Here is a 26577-nt window from a genome sequence, read left to right on the forward strand (position 1 = left end):
AACTTATTGTGTTAACTGGCTTATGTACACATTTACATACGTACATAAATACGAATATAGTGTATTTTTCAATGTTTGTATATTTTTAATTTTCTTTCATTTCAAATTAATAAATTGAGTAATCGTGCTTGTTTTTCAGTATATAATTATATTTAAATCAGAATTTATAATTTTAATTGTTTGAAATTGAAAATAAACTAAATGTTCTGCTGTAAAAATAGATTTACAACATATATACATGCGTATTTCAATAAACAACACCGGGATTTTATTTCAATTCAAATAATTGAAACTATACTATTATTGATTATTTTTGTTAAGTTTTGATGAGTTGACACTCATTAAATAATTTTATATTCAATTTATAGTTTGTGCCATTTAGTTCACATTTTCGTTTGCACCTATGCTGTAAAATCCATTTCGCGTAATAGCGCAAATGTATAAATATTACATTTTTTTTTTTTTTTTTTTTTTAAAGCTTCGTTACAGAGAACTTCTATATTACATATAACTATATTGAAATATGATAAATACTACAATCGTAGTATCGCCTAAGGTATGGCATTTTTAAATAAATGAATATAATCATAATTTTTAAATAATCAAATGTATTTTAATAACGTTTTGGACAGTTTTTGAGCATTGACAGAACTGAAATGTCTTCATTAATACATATGTACATGTTTTTATATCAAATAAGTTCATCTTACAACACATTCCAATAGATTCCATATAATTTGTAATGTATAATTTTACTAAATACGAAATACATACATATCTGTATTATATATTGCAACAAATTGAATTTACTATACATAATGTATACTATAATATAATAAATCATTGATATTAGTGATATTTTTCTTTAAAAAAATAGTATTTATCACTAAAAACTACATGTAATATCATTTCAGTGTTACATTATCACCATTGTTAAAATTCACAAACTACCGCTACAAAATATTGCTATTAATTTCCGTTTTTAAAAAACTACAGTTATCTAAATAATTTCATAAATTACAATAAATGCTTTTTACTAAATTATTTTAATACAGTACCAAAAAAATTGAGCATTCATCAAAGTAGTTGCTCTTAGTCTCTATGTGTAGGTGTAAGTATACATAATTGTTTATGTGTATATGTATGTATATATATTAAATTTCAATATGTACTAGTTTTTATGCATTTCATCGGTTTCAATTGTGTTACGTACATTCGCATATACGTAGTATAGATTGCCGCTACTGTTACCGTTAACGTTGAGCCATTATGTGCGTATTATTGTATTTGTGCATTTCCCTTTTCGTAATAATAAATATGTGTGTTAGAAAGTAAACGTCAATATATTCTTTGGTGAATACTTTGACTCTTTTCTAAATTGCGACAACTACCTTTTCCAATTAACTAGATGGACTTACTAAATGTTTACCAAGTAACCATTTTCCAAAAACGAAATGTGTTCAAAAATCACATTGCACAAATCTCTCATTACATAAGTACATCTTCACATCTACTGTTCATACAGCTGTTCTTCAAAGGCATCCAAATTGTAATCCTCTAGATTTGTTGTCTCCGGATCATGATTTTTCATCATATGAGCTGAAATTAATATTTTATAAGCTCGTATACTAAAAACATATGCGCCTCTATGAATAACTCACTTTTGAATTTCATGTGTGTGACAAAGTTTTCGCCACACAAATCGCAGCGATAGTAGGTATCACCCGTGTGTACCCGTTCATGCACACGCAGTGATTTCTCAAAGAGGTAGGCACGTCCACAGATCACGCATTTGAAATTCTTCTCAAGAACTGCAATGGAAATATATTAATACATATAAAGATTGTAAATTGAATGCACTAAGCATGTTCCCAAATTACAGCTTTTGAACATAATACATAGGTTTGTTCAATGAAGAATAATCTATCAAAAAGTTTTTGAAATAACTTAATTTACTCCGTGAGCGCATAATCAGGAAACAATCCTCTTCTCTCACCTTCATGGCTTCGCTTATGCTGATTCAGCACATATTTCAGGGCGAATCCCTTGCCGCATACATCGCAAATATTCGGTTTCTCGTTCGAATGCGTCTTCATGTGCCAATTCATATCCTGCGCACGCTTGAAACGCTTCGCACATGATTCCACCGGGCATTTGTGTGGTCGCCCAATACTGGAATGCACTGCTGCATGTCGCTCCAACGCCGACTTCATATTGAAACGCTGCGCGCAAATCTCACACTGAAATATGCCGCTATAGCTTTTCTGTCGCTTATTACGTACCACTCGTTTATTGTTCGCTATTAGCAGCACGGAAGACTTCGGCCTTTCGACATGTTTGCTACGTATGTGTTCGCTCAGCTCGCGCTCATCCTCGTAGCGTTCCCGACAGAGCATGCATTCGGTGCGTTCGATGGCGGTGAGGTTCTCCAAATGATTCTCCAGCATGTGTATGCGCTTCTCCAAATACGAGGCGAAAACTGGGTGGGGATTGCATAAACGTTACGTTATTTATTATTGCACGGACGGCGTTTGAAATAAGTACATAAATATGAATGGCTGATTGCTGCTTATGATATAGTGAATATGGGTATGACTTGTGATAGATAGTTATTTTTGTGTTGGGAGTGTTGTAATATTTTAACATAATTAAGTAAATTATGTATTTTAGGTGAGTGCTGTATGTTTGTTGGTTAAATCACATTCGTTATGACTATTTACTTATGTACAGTATGTGTGAATCTAACGTGAATTAAACATTGTGGAGGATGGAGTCATATGTAGAAGTTCACGTAAGTGAGGAAAGTTTCTGACTGTCATTCACTTGGGAGTGGCCAGGAACGAGCTAAAGAGAGAAGGCGAAACCCGCTTATGCGGTTGTGCGTAGGGTTTGGGACCCACCACATAAAAACACCCCCCAATGAAAACGAAGAAACAGCCTCGGATGAGAGACCCCAATTTTGATGACGACCACTGCAAACGTTTAAAGGACTACGAATTAAGGGCATGCACCTGGAATGTCCGGACCCTTAATTGGGAAGGTGCCTCTGCCCAGTTGGTTGATGTCCTCGTAAGAGTAAAGGCTGACATCACCGCAATCCAAGAAACGCGATGGACGGGACAAGGACGGAAGAAGGTAGGTCCTTGTGACATCTACTACAGCGGCCATATAAAGGAGCGCAAATTCGGTGTGGGATTCGTGGTGGGAGAGAGACTCCGTCGTCGAGTCCTGACATTCACTCCGGTGGATGAACGTCTAGCCACAATCCGCATCAAAGCGAGGTTCTTCAACATATCCCTGATTTGCGCCCACGCCCCGACGGAAGAGAAGGACGAAGTGATCAAAGATACCTTCTATGAGCGCCTAGAACGTACCTATGAGCGCTGCCCCCGCCACGATGTCAAAATCGTGCTTGGCGATTTCAACGCTAGGGTGGGTAAAGAAGGTGTCTTTGGCACAACAGTCGGAAAATTCAGCCTCCATGACGAAACATCACCAAACGGTCTGAGGCTGATCGACTTCGCCGGGGCCCGAAATATGGTCTTCTGTAGTACTAAATTCCAGCATAAGAAAATCCATCAAGCTACTTGGCTGTCCACGGATCGAATCACTCGCAACCAGATCGATCACGTTGTGATAGATGGACCACATGTCTCCAGTGTTTCTGATGTGCGTACGCTTCGTGGTCCCAACATCGACTCGGACCACTATCTTGTAGCAGCTAAAATACGCAAACGCCTCTGTGTAGAAAAGCGCACACGTCAACAAACACAAGGAAGGTTCGACATCGAGAAGCTGCAATCACAACCGACAGCCGAACGATTTTCTACTCGACTTGCACTCCTGCTCTTTGAGAGCACTCATCAGCATCTCGGTATAAGGGAGCTGTGGGACGGCATATCAAACTCCTTACGTATAGCTGCAACCGAAACCATTGGTTTTCGGAAAAGTCACAGCTGGTATGATGAGGATTGTCGTCTCGCTCTGGAGAGAAAACAGACTGCCTACCTCGCAATGTTGCGATCGACCGCAACACGAGCGGGATGGGAAAGATACCGAGAGCTGAAGAGGGAAGCGAGACGCATTTGCAGATAAAAAAAGAAAGAGGCCGAAATTCGTGAGTATGAAGAGCTTGATAAGCTGGCCGACAGGGGTAATGCTCGAAAATTTTACGAAAAGATCCGGCGACTAACTGAAGGTTTCAAGACCGGAGCACACTCCTGTAGGACCCCCAGAGGTGATCTAGTTATTGATGACCAGAGTATACTGAGTTTGTGGAGGGAACACTTCTCCAGCCTGCTGAATGGCAGTGAAAGTACAACAACAGGAGATGGCGAACCCGATTCCCCAATCGACGACGATGGAGCAGATGTTCCATTAACCGACCATGAGAAATTCGATTAGCAATTACCCGAAGAACAGCAAAGCGGCGGGGACCGATGGATTACCGGCCGAGCTATTCAAATACGTCGGCGAAGAGCTGATAAGGTGCTTGTATCAGCTTCTTTGCAGAATATGGTCGGAAGAAGACAGAATCTCAGTGTAATCTACCCAATACACAAAAAGGGAGACCCCACAATTTGCGCCAATTACCGTGGGATAATGCTCCTCAACATCGCGTATAAAGTTCTGTTGAGCGTATTGTGTGAAAGACTAAAGCCCACCGTCAACAAACTGATTGGACCTTATCAGTGTGGCTTTAGACCTGTGGCAAGGCCAAACTTCAATCAACATCATCAACTAAAATGCAACCCTGCAATATAATTATTTGATGCTGATATGGCAACACTGAAATATCATCTGTTCGACCCTTCCTTTTTCTGGTGATCTCGCAGCAGCAGCTACACACATCCTACTTAAGAATTATAATTTATTTATTATTATTGTGGACATCCCACATATTGGTGACCCCGACGTAAGTTAAAATGGCCGAGGACGAAGCACTCAACCAGTTAGAAGAGAATTTGCACGCCCGCAACGTGGAAGTGGCAAAAGTTTCGATAAAGATTCCACCATTCTGGCACGCAAAGCCAGAACTGTGGATCGCGCAAGTGGAGTCGCAATTCATTGCCGGAGGAATAACGAGCGACAAAACCAAGTACCACACCATCGTGGCCGCAATAGAAAGCAACGTGCTGGCTCAAATAAGTGATATAATTTTAAATCCCCCAAACAGTGACTTATATCTCACGCTGAAAAATCGCTTAATCACGCAATTCGCTGACTCGGAGCAAAAACGTGTTAAAAAACTACTGCAAGAGCAAGAGCTTGGTGATATGCGGCCATCACAGCTCTTGCGCGAAATGCGTAGTTTAGCCGGCAGCGAAATAAATGACAACATTCTAAAGTCCATCTGGATGAGTCGACTACCATCCAACATGCGCCTAATAATTTCCATCAGCAATGAACCTCTGGACAAATTAGCCCTACTCGCAGACAAAATAAGTGAGGTTAGCGACACACCACAGGTACACGCGGTCGAAGCCCAACACATAACCACACAAGCGCAATCCAGCATCGAGAAACAATTAGCTGAAATTGTAAAAGAGATAGCTTCGATTAAAGCAAATATTAATCATCGATCCAGAAGTCGAAGCAGGAACCGTCCTCCATCTCGTTCCGGCAAGCAAAATGACAGCTCAAATGGTCTGTGCTGGTACCACCTGAAATTCGGCAACGAAGCCAAAAAATGTCGCAGCCCCTGCGCAAAAAAGTTAAACTAACTAGTCTGTCGTCAATGGCGGTCGACGACAGGCTCAACAACACAAACCGCCGCTTAATCGTTCGAGACAAAAAATCCGCAATGAATTTCCTTATCGACACAGGAGCCGAAGTCAGCGTAATTCCACCGACGCAACAACAACGTAGACATCCTGACAAAAATAACTACCTCTACGCAGCGAATAGGTCGACCATAAAAACTTATGGTGAAAAAGTAATGTTCCTCAATTTAGGTCTACGACGACAATTTTCCTGGAACTTTATCATTGCCGACGTGTCGCAAGCCATCATCGGAGCAGATTTTTTATCACATTTCAACCTATCAGTCAACTTACGACAAAGAAAACTAATCGACGACATCACAAGCATCAGCAAACTATGTTCAGTGTCAGCTAATAATGAAGTAGATTTGAATTTATCTTGCATTAATGAAAATCAACAATTCCAGGATTTATTGAGAAAGTTCCAAGACATCACAATAGAAAATTTCACAACCAAAAAACAACATCACTTGGTCACACACCACATCGTCACGAAAGGGCCACCAGTTTTCTCCAAACCGAGACGTTTATCACCTGAGAAACTGAAAGCCGCAAAAGCCGAGATACAATTTTTGTTGGACGCAGGCATTTGTCGTCCATCTCGAAGTCCATGGGCAAGCCCATTACATATGACGAAGAAGAAAAACGGCGAGTGGAGACCATGTGGAGACTTCAGGCGATTAAACGTTGTCACCGAGCCCGACAGGTATCCCCTTCCACACCTCCACGACTTCACACATTCACTGCATGGTTGCAGAATTTTCTCAACACTCGATCTGCGCCGGGCATACCATCAGATTCCTGTGGAACCAAACGACATTCCAAAGACAGCAATTACTACGCCATTTGGCATGTTTGAATTTCCGTTCATGTGTTTTGGCCTTAGGAACGCCAGTCAAACCTTCCAAAGATTCATGGATCACATCTTCCGCGAATACGATTTCGCCTGTCCATATCTCGATGATATATTGATATCATCAAAGGACATGAACCAACATCGCCAACATCTCCAATTAGTATTTGAAAAGCTACGCGAATACGGACTAGTCATCAACCGCTCGAAATGCATACTAGGCCAGCCACAAGTGAAATTTTTAGGATTCAAAATAAACGGCAATGGAATCTCACCACCAGAAGAACAGGTTCAAGCCATTCGAAATTTTGAATTACCAACCAGATCATGTGATTTACGACGTTTCCTCGGCATGATAAACTTTTTTCGAAGATTTTTGCCCTGCGCTGCAAACACACAAATGAGCTTATTCAAGTTAGTGAAAGGTAACACCAAAAACGACACATCACTGGTAGAGTGGACCGACGAAGCAAAAGAGGCATTTCAGCAATGCAAAAACGAATTATGTAATGCAACTCTACTCGCTTACCCCAAGCCCGCGGCACAACTAAGTTTAACTGTAGATGCTTCGGGAACTGCTGTAGGAGCTATACTACAACAACACGATAACAACCAGTGGCAACCACTAGGCTTTTATTCCGAACGCCTTACCGAACCACAAACAAGATACAGCACTTACGATCGAGAACTATTAGCGGCGTACAAAGCAGTGAAATATTTTCAACATATGCTCGAAGGTAGACCATTTTTCATCCTTACGGACCACAAACCATTACAATATGTGTTCCAGCAAAAGCTAGAAAAGGCATCCCCGCGTCAAGTGCGTCATTCTGAATTTATCGCACAATTCACAACAGACATTCGATACATCCCCGGAAAAGACAACATAGTAGCTGATACAATGTCACGCATCGACGCCATACATACTCCAAACACTCTCGACTTCGCCAAACTTGCGGAGAGTCAAAAGTCCGACTCAGAATTCAAACGTTTACTTAATTCGAATTGCAACCTAACAATGAAAACTTTTCCGATTCCAGGCACAGATATAGAAATCTTTTGCGATGTAAGCACCAATAAAGTCCGACCGTACTTAACTCCGGCATTTCGCAAAACAGCTTTCGACTCAATACACAACATGGCACACACCGGCGCGGCTAAAACCACAAAATTAATCGCGGAGAAGTTCGTATGGCCTGGTCTCCGAAAAGATTGCCGCTTATGGTCCAGGCAGTGCATCCCATGCCAAAGATCCAAAATACAACGCCACAACAGAGCACCACTATCAACATTTATGTTACCGGAACAACGATTTGACCATATTAACATGGACATTGTAGGGCCATTACCACCTTGCAAGGGATATCGATACTGCTTGACGATAGTCGATCGCTATTCTCGGTGGTTGGAGGCATACCCGCTCGAAGACATGACGACAGAAACAATAGCATTCAATTTCTACACACACTGGATCGCCAGATTTGGGGTACCGAGTAGAATAACAACGGATCAGGGCAGACAATTTGAATCTGCACTCTTCCGAGATCTTTCCAGACTGTTAGGCGTAAAACATTTACGTACAACCGCATATCACCCAGCGTCAAATGGGCTTATAGAGCGGTGGCATAGATCTTTGAAAACAGCAATAAAATGCTACATGACAGACAAATGGGTCGAAGTACTCCCACTAATTCTTTTAGGTTTTCGTTCTTCATGGAGAGAGGACTTAAAAGCGACACCCGCAGAAATGGTTTACGGAAACACTGTTCGATTACCTGGTCAGTTCTTTTCGGAAAAACATACGCACAACGCTAACGAATGCGAATTCGTCCAAAATTTACGCTTACGCATGCAGGCACTGAAGCCGTCACCAACAACAAATAACTCAGCGCATGCACCGTTCGTGGAAAAGAATTTACAGTCAACGCCATCAGTTTTCGTACGCAATGACGCAATTCGTCAGCCTCTTCAACCTCCATACGAGGGACCATTTCCCGTAGTCAAACGAAATGACAAATTTTTCAAAGTCAAAATCCGAGGAAAGGACGTGAACATTTCCATCGACCGATTAAAATCAGCTTTCGTCGCAGAGGATAAACAAACCCCGTCCAATCAAACAACTAAGCAGAAGGAATATCAAACAAAATCTGGACGACGAGTACGTTTTCGCTTTCCCGCATAGGGGGGAGTGTTGTGGCAAGGCCAAACTTCAATCAACATCATCAACTAAAATGCAACCCTGCAATATAATTATTTGATGCTGATATGGCAACACTGAAATATCATCTGTTCGACCCTTCCTTTTTCTGGTGATCTCGCAGCAGCAGCTACACACATCCTACTTAAGAATTATAATTTATTTATTATTATTGTGGACATCCCACAGACCTGAAAAATCAACAACAGACCAGATATTCACCATGCGCCAAATTTTGGAGAAGACCCGTGAAAATAGGATCGACACACACCATCTCTTTGTCGACTTTAAAGCTGCTTTCGACAGCACGAAAAGGAGCTCCCTTTATGCCGCGATGTCTGAATTTGGTATCCCCGCAAAACTAATACGGCTGTGTAAGCTGACGTTGAGCAACACCAAAAGCTCCGTCAGGATCGGGAAGGACCTCTCCGAGCCGTTCGATACCAGACGGAGTTTCAGACAAGGTGACTCACTATCGTGCGACTTCTTTAACTTGATGTTGGAAAAAATTATACGAGCTGCAGAGCTAAATAGAGAAGGTACAATCTTCTACAAGAGTGAACAGCTACTGGCGTACGCTGATGATATTGATATCATTGGAAACAACACCCGCGCCGTTAGTTCTGCTTTTTCTAGACTGGACAAGGAGGCGAAGCGTATGGGTCTGGTGGTGAACGAGGACAAGACGAAATATCTCCTGTCATCAAACAAAGACGCATTCGCATCTTGGCTCCCACGTCACTGTTGACAGTCATAACTTTGAAGTTGTAGATAATTTCGTCTACCTGGGAACCAGCATTAACAGCAATAACAATGCCAGCCTGGAAATCCAACGCAGAATCACTCTTGCCAACAGGTGCTACTATGGACTAAGTAGACAATTGAAAAGTAAAGTCCTCTCTCGACGAACAAAAACCAAACTCTACAAGTCCCTCATCAGTCCCGTCCTACTTTACGGTGCAGAAGCGTGGACGATGTCAACATCCGATGAGACGGCACTAGGAGTTTTCGAGAGAAAGGTTTTGCGGAAGATTTATGGTCCCTTAAACATTGGCAACGGCGAATACCGCAGACGATGGAACGATGAGCTGTATGTGTTATTCGACGACATAGACATAGTCCAGTGAATAAAAAAACATCGGCTACGCTGACTAGATCATGTTGTTCGAATGGATGAAAGTGATCCAGCTCTGAAAGTATTCGATGCAGTACCCGCTGGTGGAAGCCGAGGAAGAGGGAGACCTCCTCTCCGATGGAAGGACCAGGTGGAGAGGGACCTGGCTTCGCTTGGTATAACCAATTGGCGCTAAACTGCCAGAAGGAGGGATACGTGTGGCGCTGTTTTGGACTCGGCTATAACCGCGTAAGCGGTGTCTACGCCAGTCAAGAATAAGAAGAAGATAGAGGTGGCAACACACCTTTTTTATTTATGTGAGATCTTAACGGTTGGAATTATCAAACTGTTTAATCATCTTTTCGGCTGTTTTTTTTTTGTTTACATCCGCAAGTAAAAATTTCAAAATACCTCAAATGGCTTTGGCTAATAGATATAAATATAATTTCTTTATGTCATATTAAAATATTAAAAGAGTTTCGTCCAGGCTCTAATTGTATTTCGAACTTGAGTGACTTTATTTCATTCCTTAAGCGATCGAAAGCTACTTAAAGTTGAAAATTCATTTGTTGACCAAATGTAAGCGAGAACTTGAATATTGGTACTTAAAACTATATTTTAAAATGTATACACTAACAGCGATCGTTGTTGTTGTGCGGCAAACCTGATCAGCTCAGACTAGGTATGTATGTACGAGTATACGCTGCCATCGTCGGTTTGACAATTAATGTTTCGTACTCGAAAAATTTAATATTTTAGAAATTAAATAACCTTTCTGTCAGAATTAGTTTGAATCCAAAGAATTTATACTAAAACTGTAAACTGATGACTGTAAAATTATCAGCTACCATGCTAAATAAATATCTAATGAATTATTTTTGATGAAGAGTTAAAAAATAATGACATTTACGCTATGTCATGCATCAAATGAACTGTTAAACTTTCTTAGTAATTTCAAATAGACTCTAACCACCTTTTCTTCATTATGTTTATGGCTATACTTGAAGAACTAATGATAGTTGTACTATTTTCATTTCGAGTAGTACGAGATACGCTTACGGAAACACAATATAAAATAGATTTTTTTTATTTTGGTGTCAAGAAAGGTGTCTATACATAATGCTTTTTTGGAATGCGTTACTGGAACAAAACCACATTTCAATATTTCAAAGTGCAAAGGGCCAAGTTGCAACATGCAAAATCCATAAATGTGTGTTGGTAAGGAGCACAATGTTGGTATGGAGAAACTTTAAAAAATAATATAAAAAATTAGAATAAAATATGATTGTTACATTATTTATAATGATTACTTTTACCATTATTTGTATTTCAATCGGAGTTCTACTACTATTATCACTGCAACACAATTTCAAAAAATGTATCCTTGGTGTTGATAAAAAGTTGCTTACACACATGTGATGAACGATAAATAAATTTGAAAAGTATGTATGTATGAATGAACGTATGAATGCATATTGTTGTCTTAAATGAGTTGCCAAAGCCGGGTAAAGCTTTGCTTACCCTCAGTGCAGTGGCCACATTTGTATGGTTTTTCACCGCCATGTTGTCGATACAAATGCCAACGCAAAGTTTTCAAGTGTATGAAAGCTATGAAGATTGTTTTCGTTTTTTTTATAAAAAGTGAAAGAGGGGAATACATGAAAAGAATTATTTAGTGGCAGTTATAGCACTTTTTATTGTAAAAAGGAAGAGAATGGATAATATTTATTAATGAAAATAAAAATTTAATTTCTTAATTTCGTTTAAAATTCAAATGTCTTCTGTCTCCTCTGCGATCAATTCGTTTATAGTTTTATCACTATTATACATAATTCAAGCAACCAACTATCTTTTAAGTATGCTTGTAATTTACCCTTCATAACCTAATTACATGCAATAGTGTTAATTGTGACTACTTTAATTAAGTATGTTTACTTACTTTTACCACAAAACGTACAAAATTCACTATTCCTCACCCCGTTGTGCGTTTCTTCGTGACACTTCAAGTGTCGCTGGTTAATAAACAAACGATCGCAATGGCTACACTGCAACAGCAATTCCGGGTTGTGCCATTTCATATGATAATTAAGACTTTTACGCGAATAGAATCGTTTATCGCATGTATCACACCCAAAATCGGTCTCACAGTGGAACTTCTCATAGTGATGGCGTAAATTAAAGCGATCGGCATACTTTTTGCCGCACACATCACACTCATAATGTTTGGCCACGTGCTCGCTTTTCATGTGGACCGTGCGTGAGGCGGCGTCGCGAAAACCCTCCGTGCAACCGCGTTGCGGACAAGTAAACGGATATTCAGCGTTGTGTGCGTTAGTTATGTGTTCGAGTAGTGCCTGTTGGGTGTCGAAATGTGTGCTCGGCATATCTTTGGTTTTGTGGCAGTATTTACATTCAAAAACAATGCTAACATCCTGTGGTTGGTTGACTGTTTGACTGTAGCAATTGTTAGTAGCAGACGACTGAAAGACAAATTGTGATCCTGAAATATTATTGTTATTTGTATTGTAGGTATTCGTTGGGAGTGTAACCGGTTCGAAAGCTTCCAGTACTCCTTCATCTTCTTCATAAATGCCATTCTCATCTTCTACAGCTTCCGCAAAAGGCACACATTCTTCGACATAACCTTCAGGCTGTGATACATTTCCGCTCATATCATTTAAGTAGCAGTCATCTTTAGCAAGGTCTCGGTCTGTACTTACTGTTGTCTCTTCCTTCTCCTCTACCAGTTGGTCATCGAGCGTGAAATCTTCTTCAATTATATCATTTACATGTAAATGGATTTGCTCGTTTATATCTTCCTCGTCGTGTTCCATTTCTAATTCTATTTCATGTTCGGTTTTATTTCCTTCTTCTACTATTACCCCCTCCACTTCTTTATCGACTGCCATTGTTTTAACAGTTAGTGTTGGCACCTTTGTCATCTGCATTTCCGCTTCACTCTGACATTCAACACCGGCAGTGTAAAAGTTAGCTTCAGTTATGGCGGCAGCAATGGTATTATTCTCGTTTGTTATTGGCATTGTTTTTGTCAAGAAAGAGTCTTCGATTGTTTTGGTTGAAACCTCTGTTTGTGCTGCTAAAATATCATCAGCATACTGTGCGACTCTCTCACACACTACACTGGGTGTAGTCGTGGTGGTAGTGGCGGTGGTGGTGTCGTAGTTATTAACACTATTCTCATCGAGCATATCCAACATCACTATGGCAGCAGCTGAAGGAGTGGCATTAGGCGAAACGGTGTTGTCGCCACTAGCGGCAGTACAATCAACTGTTTGGCAGTTTTGTTCGTTAAAAGTTGAATTCGTCATTTGTCGTTCATTTTCTTCCACAATTCGAAGCAGCTGTGCACCTAATTCTTCAAGATTATCCTCGAATCGTTCATCGTCCATGCTTTGGGTCTCAATTTTGTCGAATATATTATTTAATTTCACTTGTGCTTGCTGGCATTGCATGCGAAAGGTGAACACATTACAAAATTTCGAAAAGCAATCCGAACAGATTTTCTGTGGCAATCCGTCGTTAGGTGAAATCTGCCCAACAAAACAAAAATGTTTGTATTTAATTTTGCGGTAATAGTCACTATAAAGAAGAGTGTTTATGGACGAATTTTAGGTTTAAATTCATGAATTCACAATCACCCAAATCATATTTAGGTGAGTGGTAAGGAAATTTCGTTTGAATAACATGATTCTAATTTCATTCTAGCTGTAGCTCTGCAAATTATTGAGAATAAATTATGTGGACATTTTTTCCTTACATTTTCTTAAAAATGGTATGTTAAATAACATATGTTTTTTGATTGTAAACAGGGAACATCATAGAAACAATATTATAATTTTTAGCCTTTCTTTCAAGCTGAATAAGACAACTGGTTATCACTGGTCAATTTCTTTTAATTAAAGATTTTTATCACACACATATCTCCAATCAAATTTTGCATTTTAGCGCAGCAGAATTTAACATATCAATAAAAAGTAATACTAGATTCTATTGTGCGTTGTCTTAGCGATATTATATAGTTGCAGTCAATGCGTGTGACGAATATGACTTTTATCAAAAAATGTGCTTTTCTTGTACTACCATTAGATAACTGTTTACAAAACGGTATTGCCAAAATATTTGTATACCTGCAACTGCCAATTATTGAACTCCACACGCATCTCTTCGATTTCTCTCGTACAACGTGTTGTGTGAAATAAATCGAACCATTTGGTTTCGTCCCCAAAATCACATCTCGCACAGGTCCTGCATGTCTCCATCGTGGCACCAACATAAAAACGCACACTTATCCTCGCCGATATTCACAATGCAATGACGCAGTGGTTACACCCAATTACTTTAACTCAATGACCGCAAAAGCACAAGGCACACATTTGTACTTTCGTCAATAATTTTACGACAGCAAAATTGTACACCTGTCGAGGCATTTGCACTATTGCTATACCATGCTCTGTATCTTCATGCGTTATCAAATTTATGAAATTAATGTCGACAATAACACAAACTTGATTAACTTTTCCAACCGAAAAATCTTAAGGATTAGTCTCCAGTTTTTCTTTATCTTGTTTATTTAGCACATATTTTTCGCCAAGGCAAAAATTGCACAAGACGCCTGCGAAACTTTCATTGCTGCTACTCGCGCTACCAAACACACACTGTTTTTACTGCTAATTTTATTATTTGCTCCAGCGAATTTTCACATCCTTACCACTCGCGTCCAGTTGTATCTACACTCGGGCGCATCACGAATCCTGTGGGAGAAAATCTGTGCACAAATCTCATACCCCACATCCATGTTTAGCATGTGGCACGTTTGCTCTGCACTGTACTTCGCTATCTCATCGTTCGCTCCGAGTTGTTGTTGATTTATCGAAGCATATTTGTAGGCGCGCATGCAGTCGTCGACCTTCAATGTGTTTACGTTGCATATGTGTGTGAGTATTCAATCGTATTTGTTTTGCTCCTTGTTGCCTCTATTTTGCACTTCTTCACAAAAATAAAAATGAACGAATGAGAGCAAAACAAAACTGACGATTAACTAAACAAACATTTTGCAGCGCTCAGATGTTTAAGCAAAATTGTAGTTTTGTTGTAACCACCGCTACCACCCTCTGTACATATCGGATATTCAGTATTCGTGTGTGAATTAGTGACATGAGGTTAGACGTTTGTTTACTAACACGACGTAGCGACAAAAGGATGCAAATATTAATACGAGAATTTTATGTAAACTAAAATTTATTATACTATTAAATCGAGTTTATTTTGACAAATATTTTTAAGTATATTTATTAAAGGCATCTACTTTATACATAAGAATATTAGTTTAATTATTTTTATCGCACAATAAAACGAAGAACTAACGGAATTGCGTAATTAATTCAACTGTAACGGATTTCAATAATATTAATTTAGTATATAAATGATGTATGTATGTGATTGGCGTTGGAACCGTTAGCCGGCTATAGCCGAATCGATGATAGCGCTCCACCTGGTCCCTCCAACATAGCCCCTGTTTTTTTTATTCGCTGAACTATGTCAATGTCGTCGTATAACTCGTACAGCTGCGGTATTCGCCGTTGCCAATGTTCTGAGGACCAAAATTATCTACAACTTCAAAGTTATGACTGTCAACAGTGACGTGAGAGCCAAGACGCGAATACGCTGACTGTTTGTTTGATGACAGGAGATATATCGTGTTGTCCTCATTCACCTTCAGACCCATTCGCTTCGCTTCCTTATCCAGGCGGGAAAAAACAGAACAAACGTCGCGTTGTTGATTCCGATGATATCAATATCATCGGCGTACGACAGCAGCTGTACACACTTATAGAAGATTGAACCTTCACTATTTAGCTCTGCAGCTCGTATTATTATTTCCAGCATCAAGTTAAAGAAGTCACACGATAAAGAGTCACCTTGGCTGAAGCCTCGTTTGGTATCGAACGGCTCGGAGAGGTCCTTCCCAATCATGACGGAGCTTTTGGTGTTGCTCAACGTCAGCTTACGGAGCCGTATTAGTTTTACGTGGATATCAATCCTCTTGTGTGTCGATCCTCTTTCACGGGTCTTCTTCAAGATTTGGCGCATGGTGAATATCTGGTCAGTTGTGGATTTCCCAGGTCTAAAGCCACACTTATAAGATCCAATCAGTTTGTTGAAGGTGGGCTTTAGTCTTTCACACAGTACGCTCTATAGAACCTTATATGCGATATTTAGGAGACTTATCTCACGATAATTGGCGCATATTGTGGGGTCTACCTTTTTATGGATTGTGCAGAGAACACTGAGATTCCAATCGTACTCATGCTTTCTCCCGACCATATTCTGCAAAGAAGCTGATGCATGCACCTTATCAGTTCTTCGCGCCGTATTTGAAAAGCTCGGCCGGTAATCTATCGGTCCCCGCCGCTTTGCTGTTCTTCGGGTAATTGCTAATGGAATTTCCCATGGTCGGTTAATGGAACATCTGTTCCATCGTCCTAGATTGGGGAATCGGGTTCGCCATCTCCTGGTGTTGTACATTCAGCAGGTCGGAGAAGTGTTCCTTCGCTAATCCTAGTATGCCCTGGACATCGGTTACCAGTTTACCACCTTGGTCTCTAAATGCGGATGCCGGTCTTGAAACCTTCGTTAAGTCGCTTCATTTTTCCATAAAATTTTCGAGCATTACCTCTGTCGACCAGCTCTTCAAGCTCTTCATTCTCACGCATTTCAGCCTCTTTCTTTTTCTGTTTGCAAATGCGTCTCGTTTACACACAAACCAGGAATTTAAACGTACTTACTAGTACTTAATGATGATTGAATAGGACCTATGAAATGATGGAGAAATATCTCGAAGCTGGACGAGATAAGATGCAATTAGGAAACAGCAAAATTCAAACTGATGGTTAATGATAGTAACGTGAACACGATGAATCGATCGATGGTAGGTCCTATTCCCGTAAATGCACTTTTTATAAAAAAAGTAAATTAAAATGTTAATAATGAAGTGATTTGCTCGTCTTCAGTCAATTCGCTCTAATACGCCTTTCCATAATATTTAAAACCTCTTTCGTAAATTTCGATAATCGAATCGAATAATTACGAAGCCTTTTTGTATATTATCTCCATTTTAATATTTATTCACACTTTAATATTTTCGTTTAAAATATATCGGTCAAATCTTCACTTTTTTTAAGTTGGCAACGCGAATGAAGCTTCAACTAAAACTGGTTGAAATTCGCAATACCAAATTTTAGTTTGGTTGTTTTGCAGTTGGATTGTCTTAACTTCAATTTCACTGAGTTCGATTATAAACCGATCATTATCAGTTTCGCCTCATTTCTTTGACATAATTCATATAATCTTTTGTTTACAATTAATATGCATATGTATTCGACAATGTGTCTTGTTTCTAACGCACCGGTTCGCAAACTAGTCTCTATAATTTTTACTTTTATAAAACAAACTTATTTTATGATTCATTCATTTGCAAATATGACTATCAAAAGAATCATCATTAAGTTAATTGAAATTTATTTCACAAGAAATTTAAATATATTTATATACATATTTATTCAAGTAACTAAATTCTAGTTTAACAGTAATTGTGTTCACTTTTTACAGATTTTTACATTTATACTAATGGAATTAATATTAAGTAAAGTCTGTAGTTGTAATTACATTTCTCAATAATTCAACTCTTACAATACACATTGATATTATACATAAATTAGCAAAATAAAAACGCATATAACGTAACGCTGCGGGCGTTAACAAATTCGCATTAAAACTACATTGGTAAGATTCCCATTTGTTGTAGACAGTGGCGCGCTGAAATCAGTTTGGCTTCCTTTTTCGTATTTGAACCCTGAGTGGGTGTGTAGGTGTGTCCATTTATTGATACCGAGAATAAAAACATTCTGCTGTGCGAAGGTCCAGCCTCGTTAACAAGCGTATACAATGGTGGCGTCCACTTTCGTTTGGATGTCAACTCATTTAACAGACAAACTGGATGTTTTTCCAATAACTCTTGTTGTTGTTGTTGTATATTATTTTGGGGACGTTGTTTTTTACATGGTTTTTGTTTATAGCCATTATTATCATCGCGTGCAACTAGACCATGTTTGTCTAATTTCACGTCAAGAAGTAGCGGTTGTAAGGATCCAGTTTTGTCACGACCTAGACCCTCGCCAGGTTTCCAACCCATTTTTTGAAGTAACTGCATGCCCATACCTCCACTCACTGGACGCGATGTAATTAATTGATCCCGCCGCGCCCATGCTTGTGGCCCAGAATTCAGTTCTCTCATTGAAAGTATATTGGCGCCGGTACTTCCCGTGAATTGGCCGGGCAAATGTTTGGACGACGCCCATGAAGACATGTCCTTCTGAGAGTTGTACATCATTTTAATAGCTTCAGGGTCCATTGGGTTTTCCTGGTAAACAAGTATTTTATATTATTTAGAACAAATAAATGCATATTTTTGAAACACACCTGTAATCGTCGCATTGCTTGTAAGCGTTTAGATATAATACTGGACACGTCTAATTGTGGTCCCGATAATTCGTGAAACACTTTTATGGCCCCGACAGGAGCATCTGCACTAGATGGGACTGGCACATCTGGAACAAAGATCTGTTGAATAGGTGGAGGCGGTATAGAAACCGGTGGCAACACAGTTGCTTGTATTGGAGGATAGCTTGTTATAGACGGAGAAACCCCCGTAGTCACACTAGGAGGTGGAACTGCATACAAAGGTTTTCCACCGCCTGGTGCATCTGCGAGGGGTTTAACAAGATGCACATGCATTGGTACATGCGTTTGTGCTGGCATATTTGAGGATGCTACAGGAATCGCACTATTATCAACTGTATTTGGCACTGCACAATTAGTTTCTCCATTTGTATTTACAGATGATTGTTGCACTGGTTTGAAGGCGGGTTCTTGTTGTTCTTCAGGTATGGCTTTCTCAAATACGTTCTTAACGACGCCTGTCTTAAACATGGTGGTTGATTGTGCGACTGCAGGCAATGTTGGCAATGGTGGTAAATTATCCTTCTGTACCACGGGCACCCATGCTTCAGTCATTCGATGCCGCTCTCCAGACGAAACTGGGAATTGCATTGTTATGGCTTTTACAGCGTCGTTTGATGTTGGCCGTAATGGCAATGTAGTCGCGTTGCGTATGTGCATTACTATCGGTTCGCGTTCTTTTAGCTGGAAGGGATGGTGAAATGCTTTTGTATTACCACTCTTATCAACATCGGAATCTTCGTCGGAGCTGAGATCTGACAGATTTTCACCGTTTGAAATTTTCTTACAAAAATCTGTAAGATCCTGCACAGTCTTGCCGCCGTATCGCATTTTTAGCAACACTTTATCCTTGACTTCCTGCGACATGCTGTCACAGCCGGGCAAGTTTCCGCGTTTAAACATGCTGATGGCGTTTTTACGTGCTATTTCGAGGAGTCTTTTCTTGTCGATACCTAAATCACGTGAACGGGAGCGCGAACGACCACGGCTGCGGCTGCGCCGCTTGCTATGGCTTCGTCCGTCTCCACGGTAGTTTCTATCGCGCTCTCGTTCACGATCACGGTTTCGATTTCTATCTCGATCTCGGCTCCGACTGCGTTTTAATCCCGCGTAGAAACTATTAGATGATCGCTCATTGGCATAATCATGCCCAAATCGACGATGTTTCGTATCATCGCTGACGTGACGATCTTTTAGATAATCTTCCTCTTCGTCCGAAAGAGATATTTCCGAAATATGGCCATCATGTGTGTCTCGTTTGATAGTTGTTTCCTTTGGTTCCTTTTTGATATGCACTGTTTTTGTGTTGGACTCATACTCGGGAAATCCATTATAAAAGCTGTTATGCTTATGATCTCTTGTATTATTCTTTTCTCTATTTTTCTCAAAGTTTTGTACCCTAATTGTGTCTTTATCTCGATCTCTCTCCCCGTGTTTTTCAATTTCACTACTTTTATGCCGCGTAACAATATGTTCACATTCCGTACGAACTTTTTTTGAGTCGGCTGTACACATACTTTTCGTATCTGATTGTCTCTTATGTGACCGACTATCCTGGTGATGTTCATATTTTGGCTCAGTTCTAGAGTGTTTTGGTGAAGATGGTTTTGAAGTGTCCTTAACTGTTTCAAAAGACCGTTCTTTGCTCGTTTGTCTTTCTTTGGATTTTTCTTTATCCTTCTTACCCTTATCATTACTTTTACCCCGAACTTTATCTTTTGCATCTTTGTGTTTATGTTTCTTTCTCTTCTTATGTTTGTGCTTATATTTTTTTTCCTTATCATCGTTGGGAAGGTTAGACTCTTCGCTATCGCTACAAGTTCCTTCTCCTCCCGAAATGTCCTTTTCACGCTTAATTTTATTCTTCTTTTCTTTCTTGTGCTTTTTATGTTTGTGGCTCTTCTTAAGTAGACTTTCATCATCCAATAATTCTTCAGGGGGCGCTGCATTGAAAACCTGAAAGAGTTCGGCGAGGATCTCGTTGGATGATTTAACCGGGGTAATGGATTTTTTATCTTCGTCTAAACTAGTATCTTTTCCATTAGAATCATGTGGATTATATTTGTTGTTATTATTAACACCAACGTTGTTGTCTACACTGCTGTCACCATCATCACCACTCTCATTGACATCTACGTTATCATCTACATCGGTTTTGCTAAATTCCCCCTTCTCGGCATTTGACTGCAAACTTTTGTGTTCGTTATGAAATTCACGCTTTATTATAACATTAGGTATGGTGATGGCATTAATTTTTGCTTCCACCTCCGGATCAAATTTCTCTTGCTTAACTTTAATTTGGGGCACATTCAAAGAGGTGTCTGTAGGCCTATCTGGCTCTTTCTGTTCATCAGACATATTTATGCACTTAAAAATATACTACTTATACACTTTCTTATACATATGGGTTCTTACACATTTTAATTATAAAATTAATTTTATTGGTAATTCCAATTTTTTCATGCAACATAAACTCTAAAACACTTTTATTATAACAAAATGTCAAAAGCTAGCACCTCTCAAGTGTCATTGTTACAGGGTTGTCAACACAAAGTTTCTATTATGGTTATTCGTTCCAGGACCTACTCATTCGATACATCACTAACTACAACATTTATAATGTTTTTTGCATAACAATTTAACCATTGTTATGATGTTCTACAGAAACTCTTAATTTTCATTCAAAATTTTACTGAAATACGCTGTATAGCATACCGGAAATGAAGTGAATTATAGTACATTTCGAAATAAATTATCAGTAACACATTAATTAAACTTTGCAAATGGGAAAGTGACGATTTTGGAACAAATCTCAATGATATTTGTGGAATTGTGATGAGATAAATTTATTAAATTTTGTAAGCATGGCATCATTATGTAGAGTAGGTAAGAAAAGAGGCAACATACCGGATATGCCATTCGTTACTAGTTAATCACTCGTTAATGTCTGAATGTCTCGTTCCTTTACATCGAGTTATGAAAATAATTTTTAAACTTCTTTGAGGACGGTCGTGACATTTTATATATTTTAACTATTTTAGAAAAAAGTAAAAATTAAAAAAATCGCATAAAAGTGATAAGAAAGTAAACGAGCAAAGTATTTCGATTACAAATCACTGAAAAAGTAAGAGGTTATAGTGTAGAAAGTTCCACATTTTTGTGCTAATTTTCGTATCTTACTTATTTCTCGGTGGTTTTCCTTTGTCATCGCCCTTCGTCGTTGCCATCATTGGTTCGTCATCATCACGTCGGCTGCAACTCGTGTTTCCGAATTTCCGAATCACACGAATTCATCTCAACGTGCCTGTGTTTATGCATATATGTGTGTGAACCTTTGTGATTTTTGCCAAAAACTCGTCGCATGTCTGCAAATTCGTTTATCGCTACTCGCTGAACATCTGACGATTGCTGTCTACATTTTCTTTTGCTTAATGTGGTACTGAAAATTTATTTCAGAAAAATTACTTCATTACTAAATTTGTACAGAGAGATATAAGACAAAGTAAAGAAAAGCTGAAGCACTAAGACGTATAGCAGCGATAGATATCGTTGTAAATTAAGAAAGAAAGGAAAGTGAGCAGCTATTTAACCGAGGAAAAAAATATAATTAAAAATGACATCGCTGGAACCGAATGTGAATCGCCTGCAGAATTTCAAAAATAAGGGCAAGGACCAAGATGTAAGTAATTAATTTCAACATATCAACAAACGCTTCAAAAATTTTTATGTTATATGAGCGATGTGTGTACTAATTTTTAAAAATATTCAAATATTCATTAAGTGTTAAGTTATGAGACGCAATTATTTTTTGAGTATTGTGGTTAGCACATGGACAATGACAGCAATGCGGGGCAGGCACATGTATCACAGTGTATCGCTGCAACGGGGCTTAAAGTACGCTACATGTCGCCTTGCACCCACTGCCTCCGTTTCCACCTTCACTGTTGCTGAGTGCGCCGTATGTCGTGTTGTTGGCCATTCGCCCGCCACTCGCCATTTCCATTTGCTTAAGTTTCATCGTGCCGTGCTCTGTCGCTGTGCAATTATTGATTTTCGCAATCTCTACAGTTCTCTTCATGTGAACCGTACGTCAGCTAGTATTGGTGCAAACACTAGTTGTGCTAGTGTTTTTCATATGATAGAAGTATAACAGACCCTTCTGTTTCTAAAGTATGTAATTTGAATAAATTTATCGGATTACATAGCTAAATATTTGATTTAAAAATCGAATAAAACAAAAATAAACATTAAATTAACACAAATTGTTTATATCGTCCACTTGCTATCTGTCATAACTTCTTACAAGTGTGAAGGTGTTTAAAGTACACACTGCGCTCTTCGTTAATGTTTTCTCACAATATACAGATATTCATCTGACTGTGCTGTTATTCGCTCACTTGTGTGTATCACGTGTGTAATATACATATATTGGCTCTTCTATCATATTATTTGTTCTGCTCTTCTCCATTTATTGTTATTTCGTTAATTATGACGCATTTGTTGCTAAACTTTTAGTGGATTACTATTTTGGTTATATTGTTACTTGAAAGAATCATTCTCACTATTTACCAATGCCGAGCTCAATGATTGATTCATCACAATAATTTTTCTTTACAAAGTATTTTTCAACACCAAACAAAGATTCAGATGAAAAACTTTTATAGATATAGATAGTCTTTGCTTAAATATCAATTGTAAGCATTTTCAAAATAATTGCATATGTCCCTAGGTAATTGAGATATAAGCTTTGTTGATTGTATGTTTAAAAGAGAGGTCAAGTGTAAATTGTAATATTTGAACTGAAACGACGTAGCAGCTCTAGCAATTTTACGTTTTTTTAACCAATAGTAGTTTTATTCTGAAGTTACTAACTATTTTTATTTCATATAATAATAGGAAATGCGACGTCGACGAAATGAAGTAACAGTGGAGCTGCGCAAAAATAAACGCGAAGAGACGATCCTGAAACGTCGCAATGTTCCCAACATGGATTCGAATACAGACGAGGATGACCAGCTGCCAAATACAATCAATCTGAAAAAATTGGCCGAGGCTGCTGCCGATTCTTCAAAACCTGAGCAACAATTGGCTGCAGTACAGGCTGCACGCAAACTTCTCTCCTCGGATAAGAATCCGCCAATCAACGACCTCATCAAGAGTGACATTCTGCCGATTTTGGTAGATTGTCTAAAACAACACGATCACACAATGTTACAGTTCGAAGCCGCCTGGGCTTTGACCAATATTGCTTCTGGTACATCAGATCAGACTAATCAGGTATGTCAAATTCGTTCTATCGCATTCAAACGCTAAAAATATAAAAAATATGCGCGTACGATTTTATAAATATTTACCACCTATATTTTAATAATGTTAATATATAATGTACCCGATAGGTTGTCGCTGCTGGTGCAGTACCGCTCTTCCTGGAGTTGCTCTCTTCGCCCGCACCCAATGTTTGCGAACAAGCCGTTTGGGCTCTGGGTAACATCATTGGTGATGGTCCAGAGTTGCGGGACTTTGTCATTAAGCATGGCGTTGTTCAGCCCTTGCTGTCGTTTATTAAGCCTGACATCCCGATTTCATTTTTACGCAACGTCACATGGGTTATTGTGAATTTATGCCGCAATAAGGATCCCCCACCACCAGCCGCCACAATACACGATATCCTGCCCGCACTCAATGTGCTGATCCATCACACGGATACCAATATATTGGTAGATACTGTATGGGCTATTAGCTATTTGACCGACGGAGGTAATGAACAAATTCAAATGGTCATTGAGAGCGGTGTTGTACCCAAGCTGATACCATTGCTGGGACATGCGGAAGTTAAGGTGCAAACGGCGGCTCTACGTGCTGTCGGCAACATTGTAACCGGATCAGATGAACAAACACAAGTGGTGCTCAATTACGACGCGTTGTCGTACTTCCCAGCTTTGTTGTCGCATCAAAAAGAGAAAATCCGCAAGGAGGCTGTCTGGTTCCTTTCCAATATTACAGCCGGTAATCAATCACAAGTGCAAGCGGTCATCAATGTCGGTTTATTGCCGAAAATCATTGAAAATTTGAGTAAAGGTGAATTCCAGACACAGAAGGAGGCTGCCTGGGCAATTAGTAATCTGACTATTAGCGGTAATCGCGATCAGGTGTTCACATTAATAAAGGAGGGTGTCATACCGCCATTCTGCGATTTGCTCACCTGCATGGACACACAAGTTCTTAACGTAAGCATATAAATATTATAAATATTTGAATAAGCAATTAATACATTTTGTTTTTATAGGTTGTGCTTGATGGTCTAAATAATATGCTCAAAATGGCTGAAAATCACGTACAAGAAGTTGCCAATTTAATTGAAGAATGTGATGGTTTGGAGAAAATCGAAAAACTGCAAAATCATGAAAATGTCGAGATTTACAAATTGGCATATGAAATTATTGAACAATACTTCTCCGATGAGGTAAGAAATTCGAATTGCGTTGCATTTTTATACAGCTTATTATAATACTTAACATTTTTCTTGGTTTAATTAACAGACGGTACAGAGCAGCCTCGCACCCACCAACGATGGTACACAATTCCAATTTGATCCAAACGCCGATAGCAAGTTACAAATGAATTCTTTCAACTTTAATTAGCACGGCTGCTGTGGATATAACATAAGTTTATCAGTAAAGCTACTACCACCAACACGACCGCGACTAGCACCTAAACAACTACCACCACCACCAATTACAAATAAAACAACAACACGACATACTGTTAAGCCATTATTCGCCAGCCAATTGACGTATCAAATATTGAAAACGACAACACCGGCAGCGACGGCCAAGTGTTGAACTGACTGACTGACAGCAAAGTTAAATTTGCAAAACAAAAATACAACAACAATATGAAGAAATGGAGGAAATGAAAACAAAAGAAAATAAATAAATAAAATACACAGACAACAAAACAGGATTATTAGTAGTGAAATAAATCAACAGTATCAGCAGCAAATGAAACACTAAGGAATATGAAACACAAGAAGCGACATCGGCAAAACATCAATAGAAATGAATTGTATTGGATATGTTGTTAGCTAACATCACATTTACAAAATGATCATTTTCATCACAATGAAATTGCAGCGAAATTCCGAAGAGCAGCAACGTCACGTGTACAACATTTAGCGGTAGTGATCAGTGAAAATGTGTGACAAACAAACAACAACAAGAACAATAACAATAAACACGTACGAAATGATATATTAGCGACAACAACAACAACAACAGCAGCAATCATTAAGTAGTTCGCAAGTCCAAGTTGATTATAATTATAATTAATATTATATGAAACAAAATTATATACATACATATATATGCATATATATACATGGAATTTTTTGAGTTTAAGGATTATAGAGAAAAACGAAATGAAACAAAACAACAAACAAAAAGTCTACTGTCACATCAACAACATCAGCATTGAAAAGTACTCTTATCAAATACAGGAACAGCAATTGCATTATCATCCAACATACAATTTGCAAACGCAAAAATTAAAATAAAAAATTAAGTTTGATAGCAGACATTGTAAGGTCTCGCAAATCCATATGCAGAAAGTGTCAACGTGCTGGAGTTGATGTGCACTGATGTAGTGGGAATAGGTTTCGCTTGTAAAGCAAGCGAAATTATAAAATATTTAAATAGGTTTCTCGATTTATTTTTTATAGTTTTAGACTTTTTGTGTATTTTAATTAATTTACTTACGAAAATTGCATATTAAATTTATTTAACTCATAACGCGTAACATGATTTACTCTATTTTCATTTTTTATTAACGGGATATTACTTATTGTGTCGTATTTGAAAAACAAAGGTCTCTGTTTGCATAACACAATTTTTAATAACGGAACTGAATTTGAATTTCAAACGTACACATAAGGTGAACATAGCTGTCCTTCTTCGAATTGTTGAAATATCGTTTTCGGATCTGTGAGTTGAATTTAGGATGAATTAGGAAAAACAAAATTTGCGGCTTAAAATTAAACTATTTTGGAATATTATCAAAAGAAAAGATACATGCGACATTAAGTTTGAATTCTTTATTTATATATTGTCATGAAAGA

At 38.7% G+C, this 26577-nt stretch overlaps 4 protein-coding genes across 7 annotated transcripts in view; 1 reads left to right on the forward strand and 3 right to left on the reverse strand.

The window, feature by feature from the left end:
* LOC105213689 (dnaJ homolog subfamily C member 3) overlaps window positions 1–26577 on the reverse strand; it is a 107838-nt gene that overhangs the window by 3481 nt on the left and 77780 nt on the right. The window lies entirely within an intron of this gene.
* Window positions 75–17368, reverse strand: LOC105213687 (zinc finger protein 287). Of its 2 annotated transcripts, XM_011186692.3 has the most exons (6): window positions 14075–17368; window positions 11866–13477; window positions 11448–11534; window positions 1997–2479; window positions 1662–1811; window positions 75–1599 (listed from the first exon to the last, which is right to left on the reverse strand). In XM_011186692.3, the coding sequence occupies exons 1-6, from the start codon at window positions 14204–14206 to the stop codon at window positions 1511–1513; spliced, it is 2553 nt and encodes an 850-aa protein (XP_011184994.2). In that variant the 5' UTR covers window positions 14207–17368; the 3' UTR covers window positions 75–1510. The 2 variants fall into 2 exon arrangements, with proteins under 2 accessions (XP_011184994.2, XP_054082719.1); XM_054226744.1 differs by lacking the exon at window positions 11448–11534.
* Son_2 (protein Son) lies at window positions 17543–21240 on the reverse strand. Of its 2 annotated transcripts, XM_011186691.3 has the most exons (3): window positions 19863–21240; window positions 18426–19148; window positions 17543–18366 (listed from the first exon to the last, which is right to left on the reverse strand). In XM_011186691.3, the coding sequence occupies exons 1-3, from the start codon at window positions 20820–20822 to the stop codon at window positions 17722–17724; spliced, it is 2328 nt and encodes a 775-aa protein (XP_011184993.2). In that variant the 5' UTR covers window positions 20823–21240; the 3' UTR covers window positions 17543–17721. The 2 variants fall into 2 exon arrangements, with proteins under 2 accessions (XP_011184993.2, XP_011184991.2); XM_011186689.3 differs by having other exon boundaries at window positions 18426–21240.
* On the forward strand, window positions 21422–26263 carry LOC105213685 (importin subunit alpha-3). 2 transcript variants are annotated; one of them, XM_011186686.3, is made up of 6 exons: window positions 21422–21588; window positions 21921–22143; window positions 23361–23741; window positions 23861–24691; window positions 24751–24927; window positions 25004–26263. In XM_011186686.3, the coding sequence occupies exons 2-6, from the start codon at window positions 22078–22080 to the stop codon at window positions 25103–25105; spliced, it is 1557 nt and encodes a 518-aa protein (XP_011184988.1). In that variant the 5' UTR covers window positions 21422–21588; window positions 21921–22077; the 3' UTR covers window positions 25106–26263. The 2 variants fall into 2 exon arrangements, with proteins under 2 accessions (XP_011184988.1, XP_011184990.1); XM_011186688.3 differs by having other exon boundaries at window positions 21440–21588; window positions 21951–22143.

Source organism: Zeugodacus cucurbitae, chromosome 2, assembly GCF_028554725.1.
Source record: "Zeugodacus cucurbitae isolate PBARC_wt_2022May chromosome 2, idZeuCucr1.2, whole genome shotgun sequence".
Lineage (NCBI taxonomy): Eukaryota > Metazoa > Arthropoda > Insecta > Diptera > Tephritidae > Zeugodacus > Zeugodacus cucurbitae.